General features: G+C 38.9%; 1 protein-coding gene across 3 annotated transcripts in view; it reads left to right on the top strand.

The window, feature by feature from the left end:
• Ino80 (INO80 complex ATPase subunit) overlaps positions 1 to 22,434 on the top strand; it is a 102,148-nt gene that overhangs the window by 7,906 nt on the left and 71,808 nt on the right. For 2 of the 3 annotated variants that reach the window (XM_051183661.1, XM_051183662.1), the window contains exons 2-14: positions 4,969 to 5,154; positions 5,671 to 5,840; positions 5,945 to 6,012; positions 7,891 to 8,049; positions 9,152 to 9,272; positions 10,386 to 10,600; positions 14,159 to 14,212; positions 15,748 to 15,951; positions 16,798 to 16,993; positions 17,921 to 17,988; positions 19,672 to 19,881; positions 20,716 to 20,796; positions 21,715 to 21,810. In XM_051183661.1, coding sequence (XP_051039618.1) covers positions 5,012 to 5,154; positions 5,671 to 5,840; positions 5,945 to 6,012; positions 7,891 to 8,049; positions 9,152 to 9,272; positions 10,386 to 10,600; positions 14,159 to 14,212; positions 15,748 to 15,951; positions 16,798 to 16,993; positions 17,921 to 17,988; positions 19,672 to 19,881; positions 20,716 to 20,796; positions 21,715 to 21,810 — 1,785 coding nt within the window. In that variant the 5' untranslated portion in view covers positions 4,969 to 5,011. Of the gene's footprint in view, positions 1 to 4,968; positions 5,155 to 5,670; positions 5,841 to 5,944; positions 6,013 to 7,890; positions 8,050 to 9,151; positions 9,273 to 10,385; positions 10,601 to 14,158; positions 14,213 to 15,747; positions 15,952 to 16,797; positions 16,994 to 17,920; positions 17,989 to 19,671; positions 19,882 to 20,715; positions 20,797 to 21,714; positions 21,811 to 22,434 lie in introns of those variants that run through there. The other variant, XM_051183663.1, reaches the window with a different exon arrangement.

Raw genomic sequence — 22,434 nt, forward strand, 5'->3', positions numbered from 1 at the left:
GTCTACAGAGTGAGTTCCAAGACAGCCAAGGCTGCACAAAGAAACCCTCTCTCTCTCTCTCTCTCTCTCTCTCTCTCTCTCTCTCTCTCTCTCTCTCTCTCTCTCTGTGTGTGTGTGTGTGTGTGTGTGTGTGTGTGTGTTTGGGTCTAAAGGCATGCTTTTGGAGTCCCAGTGCTGGATTCCAAAGCCTTGCTGGTCCACCAGGCTACTAAATTGGCAAGTTTCAGGTTCAGTGAGAACTCTATAAAATAAGATGGAAGGGCCATTGAGGTAGCTGGGTAGATAGATGCACTTACCAAACAAACAGTCGATCCAGCTTTGATCCATAAACCCATGAAACTGATCTCCACATACCCATGGCACTGGCAGTCCCACTGTCATACACGTCATGCACAAATTTATACAAAGCAAGGCGGCACTCAGACTCTGGCCTCTATAGTCTACACACGTGTGAGGGGAGAAATGTGCTCACCTAAATAACCTTAAAAGGAATGAAATCTGAAACAAGTGGACATTAGCCTGTACTCAAACTTTCTTAAAATTACATTTTGGTTTATCTTTGTGTTTGTGCATACATATGTGCCGCAGAGGTTTTTTGTGGGGGCCATCAGAGAACAACTTTAAGAGTTGATTCTCTCCTTTCCCTATTTGGGTCCTTGGGATTGAACTAAGGTTGTCAGATGTGGCAGCAAGTGCCTTTACCCATTGAGCCATCTTGCTGGCTATTCTGGGGCACTCATAACTGATAAAGTCATATTCCATATGGCTACAGGTTAATAGTTCTGCTACTGATGTACATGCATACCTTCAGTTGGACAATTAACTAAATGGGTGATTGGAGATAGATTTCTCACTGTTGAAGTGGGATATCCGTTAATACTAACTGAAATGTTAATATACATACTTTTGCCAGCTGGTGGTGGCACTTGACTTTCTCTCAGCACCCAGGAGGCAGAGGCAAGCAGATCTTTGTGAGTTTGAGACCAGCCTGGTCTATAGAGCTAGTTATAGGACATTCAAGGCTGTTAGACAGTGAAACCCTGTCTCACAAAAAAAAAAAAAAAAAAAAAAAAAATATGTACTCTTGGTTAATATAAACATATATAACACATCCATGATTATTAATCGAGAAAGTTATATGACATCATGTAGTATACTTAATGCCTAGATTTTTTTTTTTTTTTTTAAAGGAAGGGTTTCTCTGTATCTGGCTGTCCTAGAACTTACCCTGTAGGGGCTGGCCTGGAACTCAGAGATCTGTCTGCCTCTGCTTCTTCAGTGCTGGAATTAAAATTGTGCGCTACTGCTACCCAGCTAGTGCCAACTAGGTCTTTTATAAATGAGAAAGGTCTGTGTGGTGTTTGAATGGGACTAGACTCCATAGTTTCATATATTTGAATATTTAGTTCCCATTTGGTGGACTGTTTAGGAAGGATTAGAAGATGTAACCTATGGGGGGACTTACATCATCACTGGGCAGGGCTTGTGGGTCAGGGTATATGCTATTGCTCTAGCAGTATGCCTGCTTTCCTCCATGCTCCCTGCCATGATGTAAACCCCCAACTAAATGCTTTCTTTTATAAGTTACCTTGGTCATTGTATAACAATGCAACAGTCCCTATGACTGTTGGAGAAATGGCCAATTATAGAGTTGATGCAGGAAATATATCTGATTAAGATAAGATACCTATAGATAAGGTGATTGTGATAAAAAACAAGTTGTTTCTGATTTGGCTATTGGGACCTCCCATTGATTACAGTGCTTCTTTGATGTTCAATTTGGACTTGTTGCTACTGCCCTTTTTTGTTTTGTTTTTTCAATAATGGCATTCTTTAATTTAAAAAAAAATCTTCAATTAAAAAAATAGTGTGTGTGTGTGTGTGTCCTTTACAGTGTATATGTGGAGGACAGAAGGCAACTTTTGGGAGTCTGTTCTTGTCTGCCATGTGTATCCTGTGGATTGAACTCATGTCATCAGGCTTGTGGCAAGTTTTGAGACAGGTTTCCATGTATTCTAGGCTGGCCTTGAACTCACTGTGTAACTCATTATAGCCTTGCACTTTTTTTTTTTTTTTTTTAATGTACATTGATGTTTTACCTGCATGCCTGTCTATGTGAAAGTGTCAGATCCCCTGGAATGGGAGGGAGTAACAGACAGTTGTGAGCTGCAGTGGGTGCTGGGAATTGAACCTGGGTCCTTTGGAAGAACAGCCAGTGCTCATGACTGCTGAGCCATCCTTAGACTTTTCTGGTTCTGGGATTGCAGGCATATGGTACTGTACTGTACTTGGTTTTATGCAGTGCTGCAGATTGAACAAAGTTTGTGTGTACAAGGCAAGCAGGGTCCCACCTGAGTTACAGCTCAGCTGAGATGCTGCTGTTTTTAGTGCTTTTCCTTTCAGGCTTGCCTGATGCTCATGGGTGGTTTAGAAAAAAAAAAAAAAAAAAAGATTCACCCAAATTAAAAAAAAAAAATACTTGGAAAAGTCAGGTCATATGCTAACTTTTTTTCTTGTTATATACTTTCTAAACAATACAGTGTGCAAATATTTGTAGCATTTGCAGTGCATTAGATAAGTAACTGAGATTCACAGTAAATGATAGATGAGGGTCATAAATAGATTATGTTCCATTTTAATGTGAGAGCATTCATAGCTATTGGGTTTTGCAGGGATTCTAAAATCAATATCCTGTGTGTACTTAGGAATGAGACTATATTTCATTTTGAGAAATAACATGCAGGTTTCATTAAGGAAGAAAAAGTAGGATTAAGAGTACACAATCACAGTACACTTACAGGGCGGCAGTGGAAGGGGCAGCCTCTTTAAGCCAGAACTTCTTCAGTTCACTTTTAAAATGCAGGTTTTACATATTTGTTTATCTCAGTAACATGCTTTGAGTGAACTGGCTTCTTAAATTGCTAGACTATTTCCATGTCATAGTGACCCCTTAGGCCAGTAGTGTTTCTGGCCCACATGGTTGAGTGCTCTACTTTTGCTTTTGAGGCCAAGCCAGTTTTTATCCTTGTATTTACTCCTTAGTTTGGTGTGTGGTACATAGTTAGCTCTTCCTAATCAAGAGCTTTGTGACTTTATTTACCTGGTAACCAATTTACAGTTCAGAAGTGGATGCTTTGGAAAGTGAAGGCAGAAGGCACCAATCACATTAGTGGGACTTCCTTGTTGCTATTTTGTAGCAGCAGCTCATAGCAAAGGTTTGGGACTGACAGGAGATTCAAATTCTATTTCATTACTTAGTTGTTTAAACAAAAATGAGTAACTTTGTTTTGTTTTTGGAGACAGGGTTTCTCTGTAGTCTTGGCTGTCCTGGAACTTGATCTATATACTAGACTGGCCTTGAACTCACAGAGGTCTATCTGCCCCTGACTCTATACACCACCACCACCTGGCTAGGAATAAATAACATTTTCTTGTTGGAATGTTTGAGTATGAGACCAAGACAGTTTCATGTAGTTCCCACTGTGACATCAAATTAGCTATGTACCTGAGCCGTGTACCTCCTTCCTGTACCTCCCTTCATGTGCTGGGATTATAGGTGTGTACTACTGTGTTATGGCAGAATTTCTATTATTGTACAGATTAAATGAGCTAGTTTGTTTTGCTTATTTTAGATTAAGAAATTGTGTGTGTGTGTGTGTGTGTGTGTGTGTGTGTGTGTGTGTACACGTACGTACGTATACCATGTATATATAGTACACACAGGTGCCAGAAGGGAGTGTCAGGTCCTCTGGAACTGGAGTTACAGACAGTTGTGAGCTACCATATGGGTGCTGGAAACTGAACTGGAATCCTCTGCAAGAGCAGCCACTGCTCTAAGTGCTGAATTATCTTTCAAGCCTCCCCCGCCCCCAAACACACACACATGGTTTCTCAGTATAACAGCTCTGACTGTCCTAGAACTTGCTCTGTAGACCAGGATGACCTCCAACTCACATCTGCCTGCCTCTGCCTCCCAAGTGCTGGTATTTAAGGCATGCATTACTACCACCTGCCTTAATTTTCAAGTTTTTTGATACTGGGTATCCCACCTAGGTAGGGCTTCTCACAGGCCAAGAAAACTAGTGATGGACCTGCAATATTAAAATCCTCACACTAGTTGGTTTGTCTAAGTATGTTTGTGTGCATGTGCACGTATATAGACTTAACATGGACCCGGGACTGTTAGGAGGAGCTGAAGTATAGTCAGTGTAACCAGGATGATTACAGGACAGTCATTGGTGAATTGCTCTGTCAACATATCAGTAGTTTTTCATCCTTAGAAATGGTAGTGTAAGTCAATATAAAGTTTGAAGAGCTCTTCACTTTGAGATTGGAATGAATTTGACAGGATTTTAGAAGAAGATATTCCTTCTTGGAGTCTTTCTGTACCTGGGAAGTTTATGAATTTCTTTAATCTATGAGCCCCCTGCTTAAAAAGTAAGATGGCTGGGCATGGTGGGGCACACCTTTAATTACAGCTCTTGGGAGGTAGAGGCAAGTGAAGCTACTAGAGTTTGAGTGAGGAGAGTTTTTTTTTTAGAAAACTGACAATGTATGCATTCCCGTGGCAAATACGATACCTCATGCATGTGAACAAATTATAAGTATAAAAAGGTGATGCTGAAAACAAATACTGTATTCTGGCAAGGTGCACACAATCAGCACCTCATTTTGGAGAGTTGTTACTCTTGTAATTATTAATGGAGAAAACAGGAAGTGAGTATATATCTTAAGGATTGTTGTAGAAAATGTTTTATAAATTGTGTTGCAGTTGATAGTTTTCTACACTTTGCCTTTGCACTAGAATGAACTTTCTATAATCTATTGTCTCAGTGTCTTGTGTTTAAAAAAAAAAAAACCTGATTTCTGTTTATAGGGAAGGCAAAAGCAGGCAGAAGGGGAAAGGAATAGCCTTTTTTTTTTTTTTTTTTTTTTTTTTTTTCTTTTTAACTTATCTTTATTCTGCAGCTGTGCAGTCGGAGGTCCTCGTGCATGAAGACAGATTTGTTCTATGGCCTCGGAGTTGGGTGCCGGGGACGATGGCAGCTGCAGTGAGCTGGCAAAGCCCCTCTATCTTCAGTACCTGGAGAGGGCCTTGCGGTTGGACCATTTTCTGCGACAAACGTCGGCCATCTTCAACAGGAATATTTCTAGGTTTGTTATTTTATCTCTAACAGTGTTTCATTATATTTCTGATTACTATTTCTAAGATTTAAACTATTGTATAGTTCTTATTTTTGCTATTTCTCTTTTAAATAAAACAGTCAATTTTTTCAAAGACTCTATTTGTTCTTTAAGTGTTGATTTATAATAACCTTAATCAGTCAATAAATCTCTTTTCTTTTTTTTTTTTTTTTTTTTTTTTTTTTTTGAGACATGGTCTCACTATGTAGCCCAGGTTGGCCTAGAACTCACAGATTTCTCTGCCTCTACCCTGGCAGCACCAGCTTTAAAAGTCTGTGTATAGGTTCCCTGACCACACACACTCGTGTATGTATTTATATATTTGAGAAACAGTTTCATAGAGTTCCATGTAGTCCATACTGGTCTCAAATGATCTTAAACTCCTGATCCTCCTGCTTCCACCAGGTGCTAGGCTTATAGGCATGTGCCACCATATGCTTTGGTGGATAATCTTTAATTATGGACTTATTATTATTCAATTCATAGTGATGACAGTGAAGATGGACTGGATGACAATAATCCCTTATTGCCGGAGTCTGGGGATCCCTTAATACAAGTAAAAGAAGAACCTCCAAATTCATTGCTTGGTGAAACTTCAGGAGCAAGCAATTCTGGATTATTGAACCCATACTCACTGAATGGAGTTCTACAGTCAGGTCAGTGTGGAGTGGGATTCCTCTGGACCTTGAGTTCTCTTGGGGGCAGTCACCCTTTCATTTTTTTTTTTTTTTTTTTTTATTCTTTATGTTTCTTTATCCAGAATCAAAATCTGACAAGGGGAATTTATATAACTTCTCTAAGTTGAAGAAAAGCAGAAAGTGGCTAAAGGTAAGAAATAAGACAGAACATTCAGAACATTTCCAGTTCAAATAATCTAAGATTACAATTAGAAGGGAAGTCACCAGTCCATATTGACAGATGTTTTCAAAGACAGGGTTTTTTTCTTTTTTTGTTTTTAATTGTTGGAGCTTATTTAGTGAAGAGAACTTAGTGAAGTAATTTTAGTAGACTTTTATTAAATATGAGACACTGAGGAAAGAGTAGAAATTGATCAGATAAGATACTTATTTCAGTGACTTACCTCATAGTTAGGAATGTCAATTTACTTTTTTGTGAATTTTTGAGTAGTTCATCAAATATCCCAAGTGCATCCATGTGCCAAGTACTATTATAGATAGACAAGTCTACTCTGTTTCATTTACATTCTACATAAGGGAGAGAGCAAGAGTATAAACAAGTAAATAACTACAACTTCTTTAAAAGAGCATTTCAACAGATTTCTGAATGATCAGAGTGAGTGAGCCATGTGAATGTCTTAAGGTAAGAGCCATTGATCATATGAGACATGCACAAGATCATTTACAAAGAAGCAAGCAACTTGGTGTGTCTGGGGAGAAGGAGAGGCTAGTGTGGCTGGCCCACATTGAATGGGGTAGTAGAAGTGAGATTAGAACCTGGTGTTGTGAACTGCATTTCATTGTTAGGGATGCTCTTATTCAGCTCACAGCCATAAATAGTTAGAGTCACATAGTATTTATACTACTACTGTGAATGGCCAGAGTGAACAGAGGGTGATGTTTCTTTTTTTAAAAAATGTTTCTTATTTAGCATGTGCAAATGTTTAATTAAAAAGAAAACTAGTTGACTTACTATTTCGTACTTTTGCTATGAGCTCAAAATCCTTTAATATTACCACCATGTCCTTTATTTAAAATTCAGGTGTTTAAAGTCTAACTTGCTTTCTATCTGAAAGATTTTAGGAAGTTAGAAATAGAGAAACCTTTATGCTTAACTATCACATTTTTTAAAGAATTGAGATGTGGCTCTGTAGAGGTGGATTAGAAAGCTTGTTGCTGGTGTGAGGAGCCACAATCTGTTCCCGACACATATATTATGTCTCACAACCATCTATAACTCAAGTTCTAGGGGATCTGGTACTTTCTCACCTCTGCAGGCACCAAGTATGCACAAAGTTCATAGAAGTGCATGCAGACAAAACACACATAAAATAAATAAATCTTCAAAAAAAGGGTAGAAGACACTATAAAATCTAAGCTTTTAAACGGTGAGACTTGGTAGCTTTGAATATGTTTATAGTTCTTGCCAATTACTACTATTTAATTTGAGAACATTTCATCATTATATGAAGAAACCCTTTGCTCATTAGCAGCCAGTCCCATCCTGAGAGTCTCACAGTCCATGCTGGCTACTAATTTGTTTCTCTTTTTGTTGATTTGCCCATTCTGGACATGTCATAGAAATTGAATCATAGTATGGGGACTTTGGTGGCTGGATTTTCTTACTTGGTGTAATACTTGAAGGTTTATTACATGGTGGTATAAATTAGTACTTTTTTGTATATTTTAATATTTTGTTTCCTCTTAGGGCCTAATCATCTGAATGTACTGCATTTTGTTTATCCTTTCATGAACTACTGGATATTTGAATTTTTGTGTCTCCCCTTCTAGCTTTATCCTTGCTCCCTTATATGCTATGTTTCTTTTTTTTTACTCCTATACCCTAAACTTCTTTGTTTGCTTGTTTGTTTGTTTTTGTTAGTTAAATTGATGAAGAGTGTAAGAATCTGAAAAGACTATACTCTGGCTGTTTTGGCCATTGTTGTAGCATCTTGGAAAATAAGTGATTGGATTGTAAGAGATATTGCTTCATAGCAAAAGTTATATTCAATTTTCACCCTTTTTCTAGAGCATTCTTTTAAGTGATGAGTCCAGTGAGGCAGATTCTCAGAGTGAAGATGATGAGGAAGAAGAAGAACTCAATCTCAGCAGAGAAGAACTTCACAACATGCTCCGATTACATAAATATAAGAAACTTCACCAAAATAAATATAGTAAAGATAAGGAGGTGAGAGTTTTAAGAGAACACTCACACCACATTATTTTAATGTATATGACAGAATAATTGTTAGTAGCTTTGTTGTGGTAGGATTCACATAACAAAAATCCAGCTTTTAAAAGTAGGTAATTGAATGTCTTTCCAATATGCTTACAGCGTTGTGTCTCCATCATCACTATCTCAGTTCTAGGCCACTTTTATCACTTTAGAAAGAACCCTTTACCCCTTAGCTTCTGTTCTCATTCTGTTCTTCTTTTTTTGATGCTACTTATTTATATTTTTGTATTGAGTCTTGCTTAGTAGGGTGACCTTGATTTCCATCTTTACCTTCCAAGTGCTGGGTTTTTATTTTTGGGTGTTGTTAGAGATTGACTTCAGGGTCTCATGCATGCATGTTCTTTATACATTCAGCTGTGGTTGTTCTTTCATTAGAGTTATAAGAATAAAAGTTGGAGAAAGGGGGGGGGGTGGCGGTGGTCCCGAGTGAGGGTCCCAGATCAGGGACCACTTGGGAGAGAGCATAGCAGGTTCCATAGCCGGTGAGGGTGACTGAGGTGGGAGGGAGTAACACATCAGGCACATAGAGCTTAAATGAGGAGTTTATTTAGAAAAGGGCAGTGGGGGAGAAGGGAAGAGACACAGAGGCACCTGGAACAGAAAGGGGGGGGGGGTGGAGAAGAAGACTTCAGCATTTATGTATCTCAGGCTGGCCTAGAATTCTGGCCTGATCTCCTTGCCTCCACTTTTCCCTTTAAGCCAGTGTTGGAATTAGTAGCTTAAAGGGGAAATGCCTGTTGTAAATAATTAATTTCATACCTAATATGTATTCTGTGTGCATAGTAGTGCACATTAGCTGACCTAGTATTTTGAGTAAGGAGTTCAAAATGAGCCTGGGCTACATGAACTCCTGTTGAAGAAGGTAGAATAGCGGTTAAACCTGTTTTGCTTCTAAGTTTAAGAAGTTCTCTTTGAGGTACTAATTTCTTATTGGTCCCCGTGGGAAACTATTTAGGAGCTCTGGTTTTCTCTGGCTTAGCTTTTGTTAATTAAGATGATTGTAGGCTGTGCTGTGGAATGCAGGCAGGCCCATCACACTGTTTGCCTGCTTCAGTTGCAGCAATACCAGTACTACAGTGCAGGCCTGCTCTCAACACACGACCCTTTCTATGAGCAGCAGCGTCATTTACTTGGACCCAAAAAAAAGAAATTCAAGGAAGACAAGAAACTTAAAGGTACGCATTTATTTCACATTTATTCTTCCTTAATTTCAGAATTAGGAAATTCTGTGGTGCATTTGGACTTTAAGTGTAGTAGAAAATTACTTTATCTGAAAAACTAGTCTTTTTTTTCTGACAGGTAGCATTATTGATCTTATTTCATATTTGTTCTGTGGTTTTTTGTTTTTTTTTTTTTTTTTTTTTTTTTTTAGAAATATAAAGACTTAAGAACTGTAGTTTGTAAACACATGCCAGTAATCCCAGCACTGGGTGGGTGGAATCAGGAAATACTAGAGATCAAGGTCATTGGTGGCTGCATGGAGTCTGGGTCCAGCTTGGGCTACAGGAGACTTTGTCTTACAACTTCCTCCTTCCCTTCCAACCCAAGAAAGCAAGAAAACCACAGCTATGGGTTTTTAGCCAAAGGTTTAGGCAAAATAGTTTCCTTCCTTTTTTCTTCTACAAACTGTGCCATTGTTGGGGTAAGAAAAAGTTGGTTGTGCATAGGGGATTGTCAGGAATAACAGAAAAGTGGATCACCTCCTGATGTATGTGTTTGCTGGAAAATGTCTTCATCTCCTGATAGCTAAGCATTTGGAGACCCTGCAAAAACACAGGAAGAGAGGTTGAAAGCATCTGTAAGGCAGCTTTATTTCTCTACAGAAACAAATTCTGCTCAAAAAAAGGCTGTTTTAGTCTTCCCTTCTTTTTCACATCCTCCTTTGCTTATCTTCTACTCTCCTTCCCAATGTAAACTGCATTTGTGCCATTTATGATTTTTCCTCAAAAATTTATTGTCCCTATCAATTGATGCATTTTTTTTTCCTGTTATTTTCATTAGTTGTCTTGCATTTCCACCAAATAGAAGTAGGTTTTCATGCTGTGACTGTTACTTGAGGCCTGAGATGCTATAAACCTATCCCAGTGCAGAGTTCAGAAGTCATTGGGTTTGAGTTTTAGTCTGTTTTTTTTTTTTTTTTTCATGTGAACAGAAGGAATGTCCAATGCTCTTTTCAAATTAGTGAGTTCTTCCTCTTGAGATATTTATTGGTTTGATAAGAGAAGGAAACATCGCCTGCCTCTGGAAGGAGGGAAGTGTAGCCTTCTAAGCATCTCTCTCCTTTGCAGCTAAGTTGAAAAAGGTGAAGAAGAAGAGACGGCGAGATGAAGAGCTCTCCTCTGAAGAATCCCCACGTCACCACCACCACCAGACCAAAGTCTTTGCTAAGTTTTCTCATGATGCACCTCCCCCTGGCACCAAGAAGAAGCACTTATCCATTGAGCAGCTTAATGCTCGCCGCAGGAAAGTCTGGCTCAGCATCGTGAAGAAGGAACTACCAAAGGTAAATAAAGGGACAGGGTGGGATGGCAACAAGGTAGCAGGAGCCGGAGGGAGTTTTGATTGGTGTAGGACCAACTTTTAGATATTCAGTGATTTTTTTTTTTTTTTTTTTTTTTTTTGTGATACTTCTTAGAACCTTCAAAAGTAAGCAAAGTAAATAAAACTGACCAATATGGGGGGGCTGAAGACATGGCTCAGTGGTTTAAGAGTACCGGCTGCTTCTAGAGGACCTGCACCCAGCATCCACACAGCAGCTCACAACTGTCTAAAGCTCCAGTTTCAGGGAATCCGACATTTTTATACAGACATACTTGTCTACAAATGAAATAAAAATAAATAAATCATTAAAAAAATTTAAAAACTCACAGCTGACCAATATGTGGGTGAATGGAGATATTATTGATAAGAGGAAGAGGGCCAAATGTAACAGGAATAAGTCAAATAGATGTATTACTTGTGACATAAATAACAGCACAGCCAGGCAGTGGTGGTGCATGCCTTTAACCCCAGCACTTGGGAGACAGAGGCAGACCAATCTCTGTGAGTCTACAGAATGAGTTTGAATACACAGAGAAACTCTTGTCTTGAGAAACCTAAATAAACACACAAATAAATAAGTAAATAAATAGCAATCACATTTCTAGGGGTAGAGGCTAAGTGTGTGTCTCCATGATTTTATGCTTATGGAGTATGTAGTAAAAGAAAATAATGTATTATGTAAAGCTAATGACTAAAAGAACTCTATAGGGCTGACTGGTGAGTTGTTCAGTGAGTAAAGGCTCTCACTTCCCAAGTCTATTAACTTCAGTTTGATATGTGGAGCCTATGTATGTGGTAGAAGAAAGAGGACCAATTCCTGCAAGTTGTCCTCTGATCTCCACAACTTGGCTTGTGTTCTCTCTCTCTCTCTCTCTCTCTCTCTCTCTCTCTCTCTCTCACACACACACACACACACACACACACACACTAGAGAAAGTTTTAAAAAGTACACAAAGAGTAGTGTTGATACTAAATGTGGATAGTGAGCAGATTAGCAATTTTGAAATTACATGTGTATACTACACTTCAATAGTCAGAAAATATATTACAGATGAGAACTGCTTTTCTCACTGTCAAGGAATGGTATATAAGGAAAAGGGAAAACTGTGAAATCTAAGTAGAATTAGAGATCTTAGTATGAATTCATGGAGACTCACATAGCATACAGAAGCATAAGTGAAGTTCCTCTATCACTGAACTATATGCCAAAGCTTTTTTGGTTCACTTGTTTCTTTTCTTTCTTTGTTTTGAAGACCGCATTTCTGTGTAGCCACAGCTATCCTGGAACTCAATCTGTAGACCAGGCTGGCCTCAAACTCAGAGGTCACCTGCCTCCGCCTCTGAGTGCTGGGATTAATAGCATGTGCCACCACCACATGGTTTCTGGGTTTTGTTTTGAAATGGGGTATCTTGTGTTCCAGGCTAGCTGTCAGTAGAAAACCTAGGATGTCCTTGGATTCCTGACTTCCCTTCCTAGTTGGTTTGGCAGATTCCCTGTGTGTAAGCACAGTGCAGTCAAACATCAGGAGCTAAATTTAGCAGGCTGACCGAGTATTGTGTGCTTTGTAGTCTATAACATTTTATCGTTATCTCCTGATTCAAGCTGGGATCCAATGTTGAGACTACATGTTGCATTTAATTGTTAAATGTCTTTCATCTGAGTTTTTCACCCTTTGTCTTTTGTGTCATTCTTACTTTTGAAGAGCATCGGCCTGTACCTGGTGTACATGGGTAGATTTGGGTTATGCATTTGCACACGATTGTCACAAAAGTGATGTGTTCTCCTCTGTCTAGCATTCAGGTGACATACACATTTCTGTCCACTGCTGATAATATTAGTTTTGATTTTGTCCTAACTACTTATTTTTATTTATTCATTTGCTTATTTTGGTTTTTCAAGTCTTGGTTTCTCCATATAGCCCTGGCAGTCCTGGAACTCTTTGTAGCTGGTCTTGAACTCCAAGATCTGCCTGACTCTGGGATTAAAGGCATGTGCCACCACTGCCCAGCTAATTTAGCTGTTTTTTATGTAGCAATTTCTAAGTTTTTCTTGAGAGATGATTTCTGTATGAGCTATTCTGGATAGGGAAAATACACTTTAGTGTCTGAGGAAGTTTCTGATGATGCCCTTCTGATGATAAATAACTTTTCAGTAGGGAAAGTTTTGGCTTTGATGAAAAAAAAATGCAACATATGAATTAGTAAAAGGAAGTTACTGATAAAAGACTAAAAACAAAAAATGCATGGGGTAGGGCCACTTTAGAGCCTGGGTGGTGATGCTGCATGCCTTTAATCCTAGCACTCTGGAGGCAGAGGTAGGCTGATCTCTATTTGCAGGCCAGCCTGGTCTTTAGAGTGAGTTCTAGGAAAGCCAGGACTACATACAGAAAACCTGTCCAGGCACCCTTCACCCACCCCCCGCCTGAAATATAATTGGCTTTCAGACATTCTCTGTAACTTCAAACTCTTATTCAGCATGGGGGAAGATGCAGTAGGCAGAGAGCTGCCTCTTTTGTGTTTTCCATAATTAAATGGACGTGACAGGAAGTCAGGTTGTCTTTGTTTATTTTGAGACATAGTTTTACTGTACAATCTGTGCTGGCCTGGAACTTGCCATGTAGACCAAGATGGCCTTGAAGTCACAGGATCTATTTGCCTCTGCCTCCTAAGTGATGAGATTAAAGATAGGTTACTTTATTGAAGGGTTGTTTTTAAATGGAAGAGGAAGACTCTGAGGTGGAGTCAGGTTTGCCTTAATATTTTTATTTGTTTTTTATTGAAGATGAGGTTTGGGTGTTGCCAAAAATATGAGTAATAATAGAAGCAGTTTGCTCTTGTTGAAGGTAGAGCTAGTATGTTGCTTATAATGATTCTTCTATATCAGTGTCCTGCTGCCTCAGCTTTTCACATTGGCCCTAGAAAGCAACATGTTTAAATCAGGGTAGAGTTCAAGTTTTCATTTTATTACAGTGTCCTAGTTCATTGCAGCCTTATAAATCCTTTCTAAAAGTACACAGATTATTTAAAGGGCTAGAAAAATATCTTGGTTGGCAAACTGCTTGCTTACACTCAGGTAGTGTAAGGACCTGAGATCTAGTATCCAGTGCCCAAATCAAAAGAGCCTGAGCCTACAATCCTAGTTCATGGGCAGCTGAGACCGGTAGCTGTTTGCCACTCAGGCTAGTAGAGTCTGTGAGTTCCAGGTTCACTGAGAGACCCTGTCTCAAAAAATAAGTAACAGAATGATAGAGGAAAGCACCCAACATCTGCTGCTGTTCTCTACATATATGTGCAGACATGTGCTCATACAAACACAAAACTAAAGTAAAGGCAAGGCGACTGTAACAGTAGCTTCTTCTCGCTGTTTTGGTAGTTTTATGTTATGCCAGGCAGTCTCTGCTTTTGGAAGTAATTTTTCTTGTGTGTACTTGACAGTTTATTTTTCATTCCTTCAGGAATTAAATAATACTACATAGTCCTATTTGAGATGAATTTTAAGTCTTATATTTAAATGTTTTAGGCCAACAAGCAGAAGTCTTCAGCTCGAAACCTATTTCTCACCAATAGCCGAAAGGTAATATACTTTTACATTTTCTATTTTGCCTAGTGTGTGTTCTCATCTGGGCCTATTCTTATGTGTTCTCTGTTAATCATGAATCAGATAGTATAGAAGGGAACGTCTAGGTGTTATCGTTCTGTTTAATAAATAAAATTGTTCTTCATCATATTTCTCAGACTTTGAACTTTTTGTGCCAAACCAATTAATTCATCTCTGGTTCTTGGGCAGATCATAGGATCTTTAAGATCTGTGCTCAGTCTTTCCATTTAAGCAATGAAGGGGGTCAGAGAGAGATGACTCAGTGGGGAAAGGAACTTGTTGCTAAGCCTGGCAGCATGAGTTCAGTTCCTGGAACTGGATGGAAAGAGCTGACACACAGTTGTCCTGGAATATCCACACATGTGCCATGGTACATGTGCACTATACACAACTATCACACACAATAATAGTAACTGAAAAAATAAATAAAAATGTTGATGTGAATAAACTTCTCTGAGAGGAAAATAGCAGCTTGTTGTAAGGATCAGATGAGGTAACATTTTTAGTGTGATTTCTCCATTTCTAGGCTCTCAGCCCCTGTATTTCCTCATCTATAAAATAGAGATGATAATGGTGATGACGACTCTGCTTACATAGGGTTTTTGTGAACAAAGGCTACATTAATACATGTTAAAATACGCCTCATGTAAAAAAGCATTGATGGCTATTGTTATTAGTAGTAGGGTGGTATTTAATACTTTGTACCTTTTCAGTAAATTTCAGGTCTTTACTGTTGCATTTCTTTTCCTGGGAAAAAGTGAAAAAGTTCATCCTGGTTAGGGCACCAAGGACAGGTGAATCATTCAGTTTAATTGGAGTTACTTTCAGGTACATGGACAGCTTACACAAAGACACAATAAAAAGCCACACCCTGTTCTACCCCTAGTCCTTACAGGAAAGTGGGGCCTACTGAACAATGCCTAGGTGGCTTCCTCAGTAGCTGCTTCTTGCCTCATGCATATGCTATCCTGTAATTTCTTCCCACTTTCACAAGGGAATATTAGCAGGTCCACTTTTGTGAGGGTCTCAAGCCAATAAATACATCAAGGGCAATTTCATGGTTAAAGTACAGAGTATGTATATTTTGTTTCATTTAAAGTAGTAGATGTGCATAGGTTTCTTAATTAGGAGATTTGACCTTGGGGGGTCTGTCTGGACCTTAGTTGTGATTGACCATCCTTTTTTTTTTCTCTTCATGTTTTACTCCCCCCTTCTTCTTCTCCCTTTTTCTTCTTTTCCATTTATATTTTATTGTGTGTTTATGTGTTGTTCATCAACAATATTTGCCTTTTTAAAAATAAAAGTATTTTAAAAGAATTATATGCAGCCTTATATAAAGATTAGATAAGTTCTGTTGACCATATATAATTCATGAGAGATTAATTCTGGGGCATTGTCTATTTAGCGGGACTGTAGATACTAAAAAACATGTGGAACACTGGTTTAAAGTCCAGGCAGAACCTTTGCTGAAAGTAGGTCCTTCCCTGTTATGATAATGATGCTGTTTGCAGCTCGCCCACCAGTGCATGAAGGAGGTGCGTCGAGCTGCCTTGCAAGCACAGAAGAACTGTAAGGAGACTTTGCCTCGTGCTCGACGCCTAACTAAGGAGATGCTTCTGTACTGGAAAAAGTATGAGAAGGTGGAGAAAGAGCACCGCAAGCGAGCAGAGAAGGAAGCTTTAGAGCAGAGGAAGTTGGATGAGGAAATGCGGGAGGTGAGGCAAAAGCAAACAAATTTAAAAGCCTTTTTAGTACCAAAGCACTACGAATTGGGTTTGTTGCTTTATACCTTTGAGATAGTACTCTGCCTTTCCTGGAACTGGTAATATAAACCAGGCTGTCCGCAAAACTCTCACAGATATACTTGCCTCTGCATCCTGAATGTCCTGCCCTTTTCTGTTTTTCATTTGTTTGGTTTAATTTCATCATCATCATCGTCTTGGTTTTTCAAGAAAAGGTTTCTCTGTGTAGTGCTGTTTGTCCCGGAACTCACTCTACAGACCAGGCTAGCCGTGAACTCAGAGATCCACTTGCCTCTGCCTCCCTAGTGTTGGAACTAAAGGCATGCAACAGCAACACCCTGCTTGTTTTAACTTTTTTTCCCTCAAGATTTATTTATTATGTATACAGTGTCCTGCCTGCATGTACGTCTTCGTGCCAGAAGAGGACACAAAATCTCATTGTAGCTAGTTGTGGTTGCTGGAAATTGAACTCAAGATCTCTAGAAGAGCAGCCAGTGCTCTTAATCTCTGAGCCTTGTTTTAATTTCTTTAAAAAAAAAAAAAAAAAAAAATGTGTGTGTGTGTGTGTGTGTGTGTGTGTGTGTGTGTGTGTGTATGAGAGAGAGAGAGGGAGGGAGGAAGGGAGGGGAAAGGCCAAAGATTTATAAGCTCTGAGTATTTTTGTGTGCTTGTGTTGTTCAGCAATATTTGCCTTTTTGAAAATAAAAAAACTTTTATTTAAAAGAATTATACGCAGGCTTATATAAAGATTTCATAAATTCTGTTGACTGTAATTTATGACTTGGATATTTTTTACCTTCAATTTTCCCCCCACTTTAGGCCAAGAGGCAGCAGCGAAAACTCAACTTCTTAATCACTCAGACAGAGTTGTATGCTCATTTCATGAGTCGAAAACGTGACATGGGTCATGATGGAATCCAGGAAGAAATCCTAAGGAAACTGGAAGATAGTTCTACCCAGAGACAAATTGACATTGGAGGTGGAGTAGTGGTTAACATCACCCAGGAAGACTATGGTGAGTTCTGAGCCAGGAGGTAGAAGGAGCAGGTAGCCTCCATTTTTCATATCTAGGTTGCATGTGTTACAATTCTTAAAAGTTTATTCTTGAACAGAAAAGGGAGATTTATTATATTGTAGAAGGAAGTATATGTGTTTTTGCAAAGGAAGCTTATAAAATAACTTATGAAATAATTTTCAGTAGAGGCTTTGACAGGGAGAATTTCCCTAGCCTTCACAAATCCATGGGTTTGATACTGGGTACCACATAAACCACACATGGCAGTGTAGTCATGTGATCTCAACTCTTTGGAGGCAGGAGGATCAGTTTCACAGTAAGACTGTTTTCACAGTAATCAAGATTATGTTGCCCTAGAAATGCAGGAGAATGGAAGTATTTTAGAGTACCTTGAGTGTTAACACATGTATAGATAGATTTCATCTGCTTAAGTTGTTTCATTTGAATCTACATGATTTTGCTCGTGCTGGCAATTGGTATCAATTTATGAAAGAAACCCTAGGCCTGAGAGATCGTAGATCTTAATTATTATGGGTTTAGTGTGCTGGCTTTCACTGTTAGAGATCAGGGACATCCACAACTACTTTATACTTCTAGGTTCTTTTGATTGCTTGTTTTTGTTTTTGCTTTTTCAAGACAGGATCTCATATAGCTCTGTAACTGTCCTTGAACTCACTGTGTAGACCAGGCTGGCCTGGAACCCACTGAGATTGCCTGCCGCTGCCTCCTGAGTGCTGGGATTGAAGGTGCATCCCACTTGCTTCAAGATTCTTATCTATCTCTGGCAAAGACCTTAGCTTTTCCTCCTCCCTGTCCTTTGTTAGACATGGGATAAATACAGTGGAGAACTGGGGATCCACTTATGTGTGGGATAAATTGTGTCTTTGAAGGAGGTAAAGTGTGATAATCTACATTTTCTCTTTTCAGATAGTAACCATTTTAAAGCCCAGGCCCTGAAGAATGCTGAAAATGCTTATCATATTCACCAAGCTCGAGTAAGTCTTTAAATGAAAAAGCAGACTAGGTGTGATAGTCACGCCTTTGATCCCAGCACTTAGGTGGCAGAATCCTGTGAATCTCTATGAGTTTGAGGCTGCGTTGGTGTATAAGATCAGTTCCAGAAGGTCTCCCCATCTCATTTGATGACTGTATCCTCTCCTGTAGCTTTGACTGTCTTTGGAAGACCTCACTGCATTGTGTACTTTCCCTTCCTAAACTCAACATGAATAAAATACATCTTTGGTTGAAACTCCATGGGGAAAGAAAAGAAAAGAAAGAAAGAAAAAGATCAGTTCTACGTGAGATCCTGTGTCAGAACAAAAAATGAAAGAAAGGGCATATTGTAATAGGTCCAGGAAGTGCCTTACAGTTTTTCATTTGCATGTTCTTACTTTCCTTATTTTATTCTTGGGCCTGGTGTGTCTATGTCTGTGTGACTCTGACCATATGTAGGGTGAAGTCTTTCCTTACTTCAAAAACTGATGGTTATCATGTGGGTACTGGTAATTGTACTAGGTAGGTTCTTTGGAAGAAAAGCTAGTGCTTTTAACTACTGAGCCATCCTTCAGTCCCATCTCTGCTTCAGCATAGTGCTAATATGGCGGAATAACAAATATTTAGTTGTGTAGAATTTTTATTGTTAAAGTTGAAAAGGTTATAGTTAAGCTACAAACTGTTTTGTTGTTTTGTATTCTCTTGAGTAGTTTTATGCCTTGAGAAAACTAAGTCACTAGTTTCTTTCACTCAAGCACTAATATGTTCTATTATTCCTGAGCTAGTATTTTTTTTAAAGATTTGTTTTTGTTCTATGTGTATGACTGTTTGCTTGCACTGTGTTCATAATTGGTGTCCACAGAACCCGAAAGAGAATGCCGGGTCCCCTGGAACTGGAGGAAGGATGATTGTGAGCCTCTATGTGGGTGCTGGTAGCTGAACCCAGGTCCTCTACGAAACAGCCAGAGCTCTTCTGAGTCATTTCTCCAGTCCTTGAGGAGCTAGTAATCTTTAAAAAAATTAGTAGAAACTGCATTTGGGTTGAAATAAGTGAAAAATGCAGTTTAGTATGTAGCAGGGAGCCTTTCTGTTATTTTGTCAGGATTAAAAACAGGTATGAGTTCTGGGTGTGGTAGTACCCACCTTTAATCCCATTACTCTGGCAGGGGTGTGAGGATCTAGTTTGAGGCCAGCCTGGTCTATCGAGTGCCAGGAGAGCCAGCACTATGCTGATTTAATGTTTATTAGATAAGTTCATTGTGCAAAGTAATGAATTTCATAATGACATTTTTATTCAAGTATATCATGTTCTTTAATCATCAGCAGCATGCTCTATGCACTCAACTCCCTGTATCAAAACTAGCCAGGTGGTAGTGGTGCATGGCTTTAGTTACAGCACTCAGGAGTCAGAGGCAATCTGCTCTCTCTGTGTTTGAGACTAGCCTGGTCTACAATGGGAGTTCCAGGACAGCCAGGGCTACACAGAATACCCTGTCTTGAAAAAAATAAAAACTTGTAACAAAATCTTTGATTTAGTAAGTAACATAATATAGCTTAGAATGCATTTTAATATGTTAATTAACTTAGTTAATTTATTTCAAAATTTTAGCATAGTGTAAAATAAGTTAATGAATTTTATGTTTAAATTTTTTTATTCTTACGTGTTTCTTGTCTTTATTTTCCAGACAAGGTCATTTGATGAAGATGCAAAAGAAAGTCGGGCAGCTGCCCTTAGGGCAGCAGACAAGTCTGGCTCTGGGTTTGGGGAGAGTTACAGCCTTGCGAATCCATCCATCCGGGCTGGTGAGGATATTCCACAACCCACTATTTTCAATGGCAAATTGAAAGGTTACCAGCTGAAAGGCATGAACTGGTTAGCCAATCTCTATGAACAGGTAAGTTTTAGAAATATGTCAAATCTATTCTTTTTATTTTACTATTATTTTTCTTTTGATTAATTAGGAAGTGACTTCACCTTTAGCTTTTTTCTTTCTAGATATACTTATTTTTATTTTGTGTATATAAATGTTTAGCTTTATTGTATGTAAGTATACCACAGGCAAACAGTGCCTTTGGAGGTCAAAAGGGGATCAGATCCCCTAGAACCGTTAGAGCTTTTAGAGCCTGATGTGAGCCATATCGATGATAGAAACTGAACTTGAAGCCAGGCGTGGTGGCACACTCCTTTAATCCCAGCACTTGGGAGGCAGAGGCAGAGGCAGGTGGATCTCTGAATTCAAGGCCATCCTGGTCTACAAAGCTACACAGAGAAACCATCTCTAAACCCCCCCCCCCCAAAAAAAAAAAAAAAAGAAAGAAAGAAAAGAAACTGAACTTTAGTCCTCTTCAAGAGCAGCAAGTGCTCTTAAGCATGAGTCTGAAAGGTATCTCTGTGTTTCTAACTTGGACATTCTGTTTGTATCCTGTATATAGTATACCTTAGGTGGTTTTGGTCTTATGTAAACATCATTGTTTGCTTGATGTGGGCCAGATTAGGTAAAGAACTGGCCTTAGTCTTGGTCTAGTATATCATGAGTTACAAAATATAACTATATATTGACAAAAGAAACTGTTGCAATAGTGGGTAGTAGTCTTGGTACTAAGTATCTCCAGTCAGTCTTGGTTGATCTGATCCACAATTTTTGTTAGCTCTTTTGGCACTGGATAGAAAGAAGAATCCTGTGTGTTCAGGTATTGACCATCTGTTTCTCACTGTCCATGTCTCCCAGGGTATTAATGGAATTCTTGCTGATGAAATGGGTCTTGGTAAAACTGTACAGAGCATTGCCCTGCTGGCCCATCTGGCTGAGGTGAGTAGATGGAGTTGTCAGTCTGTCTTCCTCTCCCCTGAATTTAGGCTCATTTTCTATTTGCAGTGAGCCACTTAAAAGCAATGTCATACTTGGTACCATATCACAGTAATAGAACTTGTTGCTATATCTGAAGGCCTTTCATAGTGGACAGAATAGTATAACAATTAGTTCTTAAGGGGCCAGAACAATGTTTGAACAAGTATAACTAGAATTCTTGTCTTTTACTTCATCCTAAGAGCTATCTGTTTAGTGACAAGGACTTTATTATTAGATTTCAGGAACTGGTACTAGATTCCTATCTCAACACTGCTTTTTCCAGCCATGCCACTTAACCTCTTTTGAAGTGATTTCACTTAAATTTCTGAGGCCTAGTTTTCTACCTTTTTCAAGTCAGAGGTAATATATATCTTACAGAAGTCTTATAAAAATTAAATTGGAAAAATGTATATAACATACATCGAAAAAAAATTAATGTTCTTCCAATTACATAACAGTGAAATTATGACAACATAGTAGAAAATAATAAAAACTAATCAGTATTATTTATGTTTTATGAAGAAAATTAAAGCCTAAAAGTCACAAGGGAGTCATTGCTTAATACTTTACCTCTTTGGTATGTTTATTATGCTAATACTGCTTCTTTTCTATTTTCATATTTAGTTATTTATTTTGGTTTTTCAGGACAGGGTTACTCTGTAGTCCTGGCTATCTTGGAACTGGCCCTGTAGACCAGGGTTGCCTCAACTGACATTGCTTCTGATTGAATGCATGTGTGTGGACAATTGGGATATATGCACAATTTCTATTGTTACTGAGTTCCCCCTTTTTTTTAAATAAAACTTTCTCGTCACTGATTATTTAGAATTGAATATCTTCTGTTTTCCAAAAGCTGACTGACCCAGTTTTATGTTGCAGAGAGAAAACATTTGGGGACCTTTCTTAATAATTTCACCTGCTTCTACACTTAATAATTGGCACCAGGAGTTTACAAGATTTGTTCCTAAATTTAAGGTAAAGAAGCTCTTGTTCTTTAAGATAAGATTTCTTCTGACCCTTCTTTTGCTGCGTTACTAATTGTTTTCTGTTCCTGTTGTAATAAACACTGTGACTGGAAGCAACATGGGGGAGGAATGGCTTTATTTTACCTCAAGGCTTGTATTCCATCATCCAAGGGATTCTGAACAGGAACTCAAGTGGGCAAAAACCTGAAGTCAGGAGCTGAAACAGGCCTTGGAGAGTGCTGGTAATTGGCTTGCTCCCAATGCTATAGGCCAAATCTCTCTCTCTCTCTCTCTCTCTCTCTCTCTCTCTCTCTCTCTCTCTCTCTCTCTCTCTCTCTCTCTCTCTCTCTCTCTCTCTCCTCTCTCTCTCTCTCTCTCTCTCTCTCTCTCTCTCTCTCTCGTTTCTATATGTAGCCTTGGCAGTCTTGGAGCTTTCTATGTAGATCAGGTTGGCCTTGAACTTACATAGATCTACTGTTCTCTGCCTTCTGATGATTAGCTTTAAAGGTGTGTGCTAGGGCTCCTGGCTCTTCATTTTTTATTTTTAAATTGTCACAGCTGTGTGTGGGTATGTGCAAAGAAATGTGTTGCATCTCCTAAAGCTAGAGCTACAGGTGCTTGTGAGCTGCCTCAT

Source organism: Phodopus roborovskii, unplaced genomic scaffold, assembly GCF_943737965.1.
Source record: "Phodopus roborovskii unplaced genomic scaffold, PHOROB, whole genome shotgun sequence".
In the NCBI taxonomy this organism is placed as follows: Eukaryota; Metazoa; Chordata; class Mammalia; order Rodentia; family Cricetidae; genus Phodopus; species Phodopus roborovskii.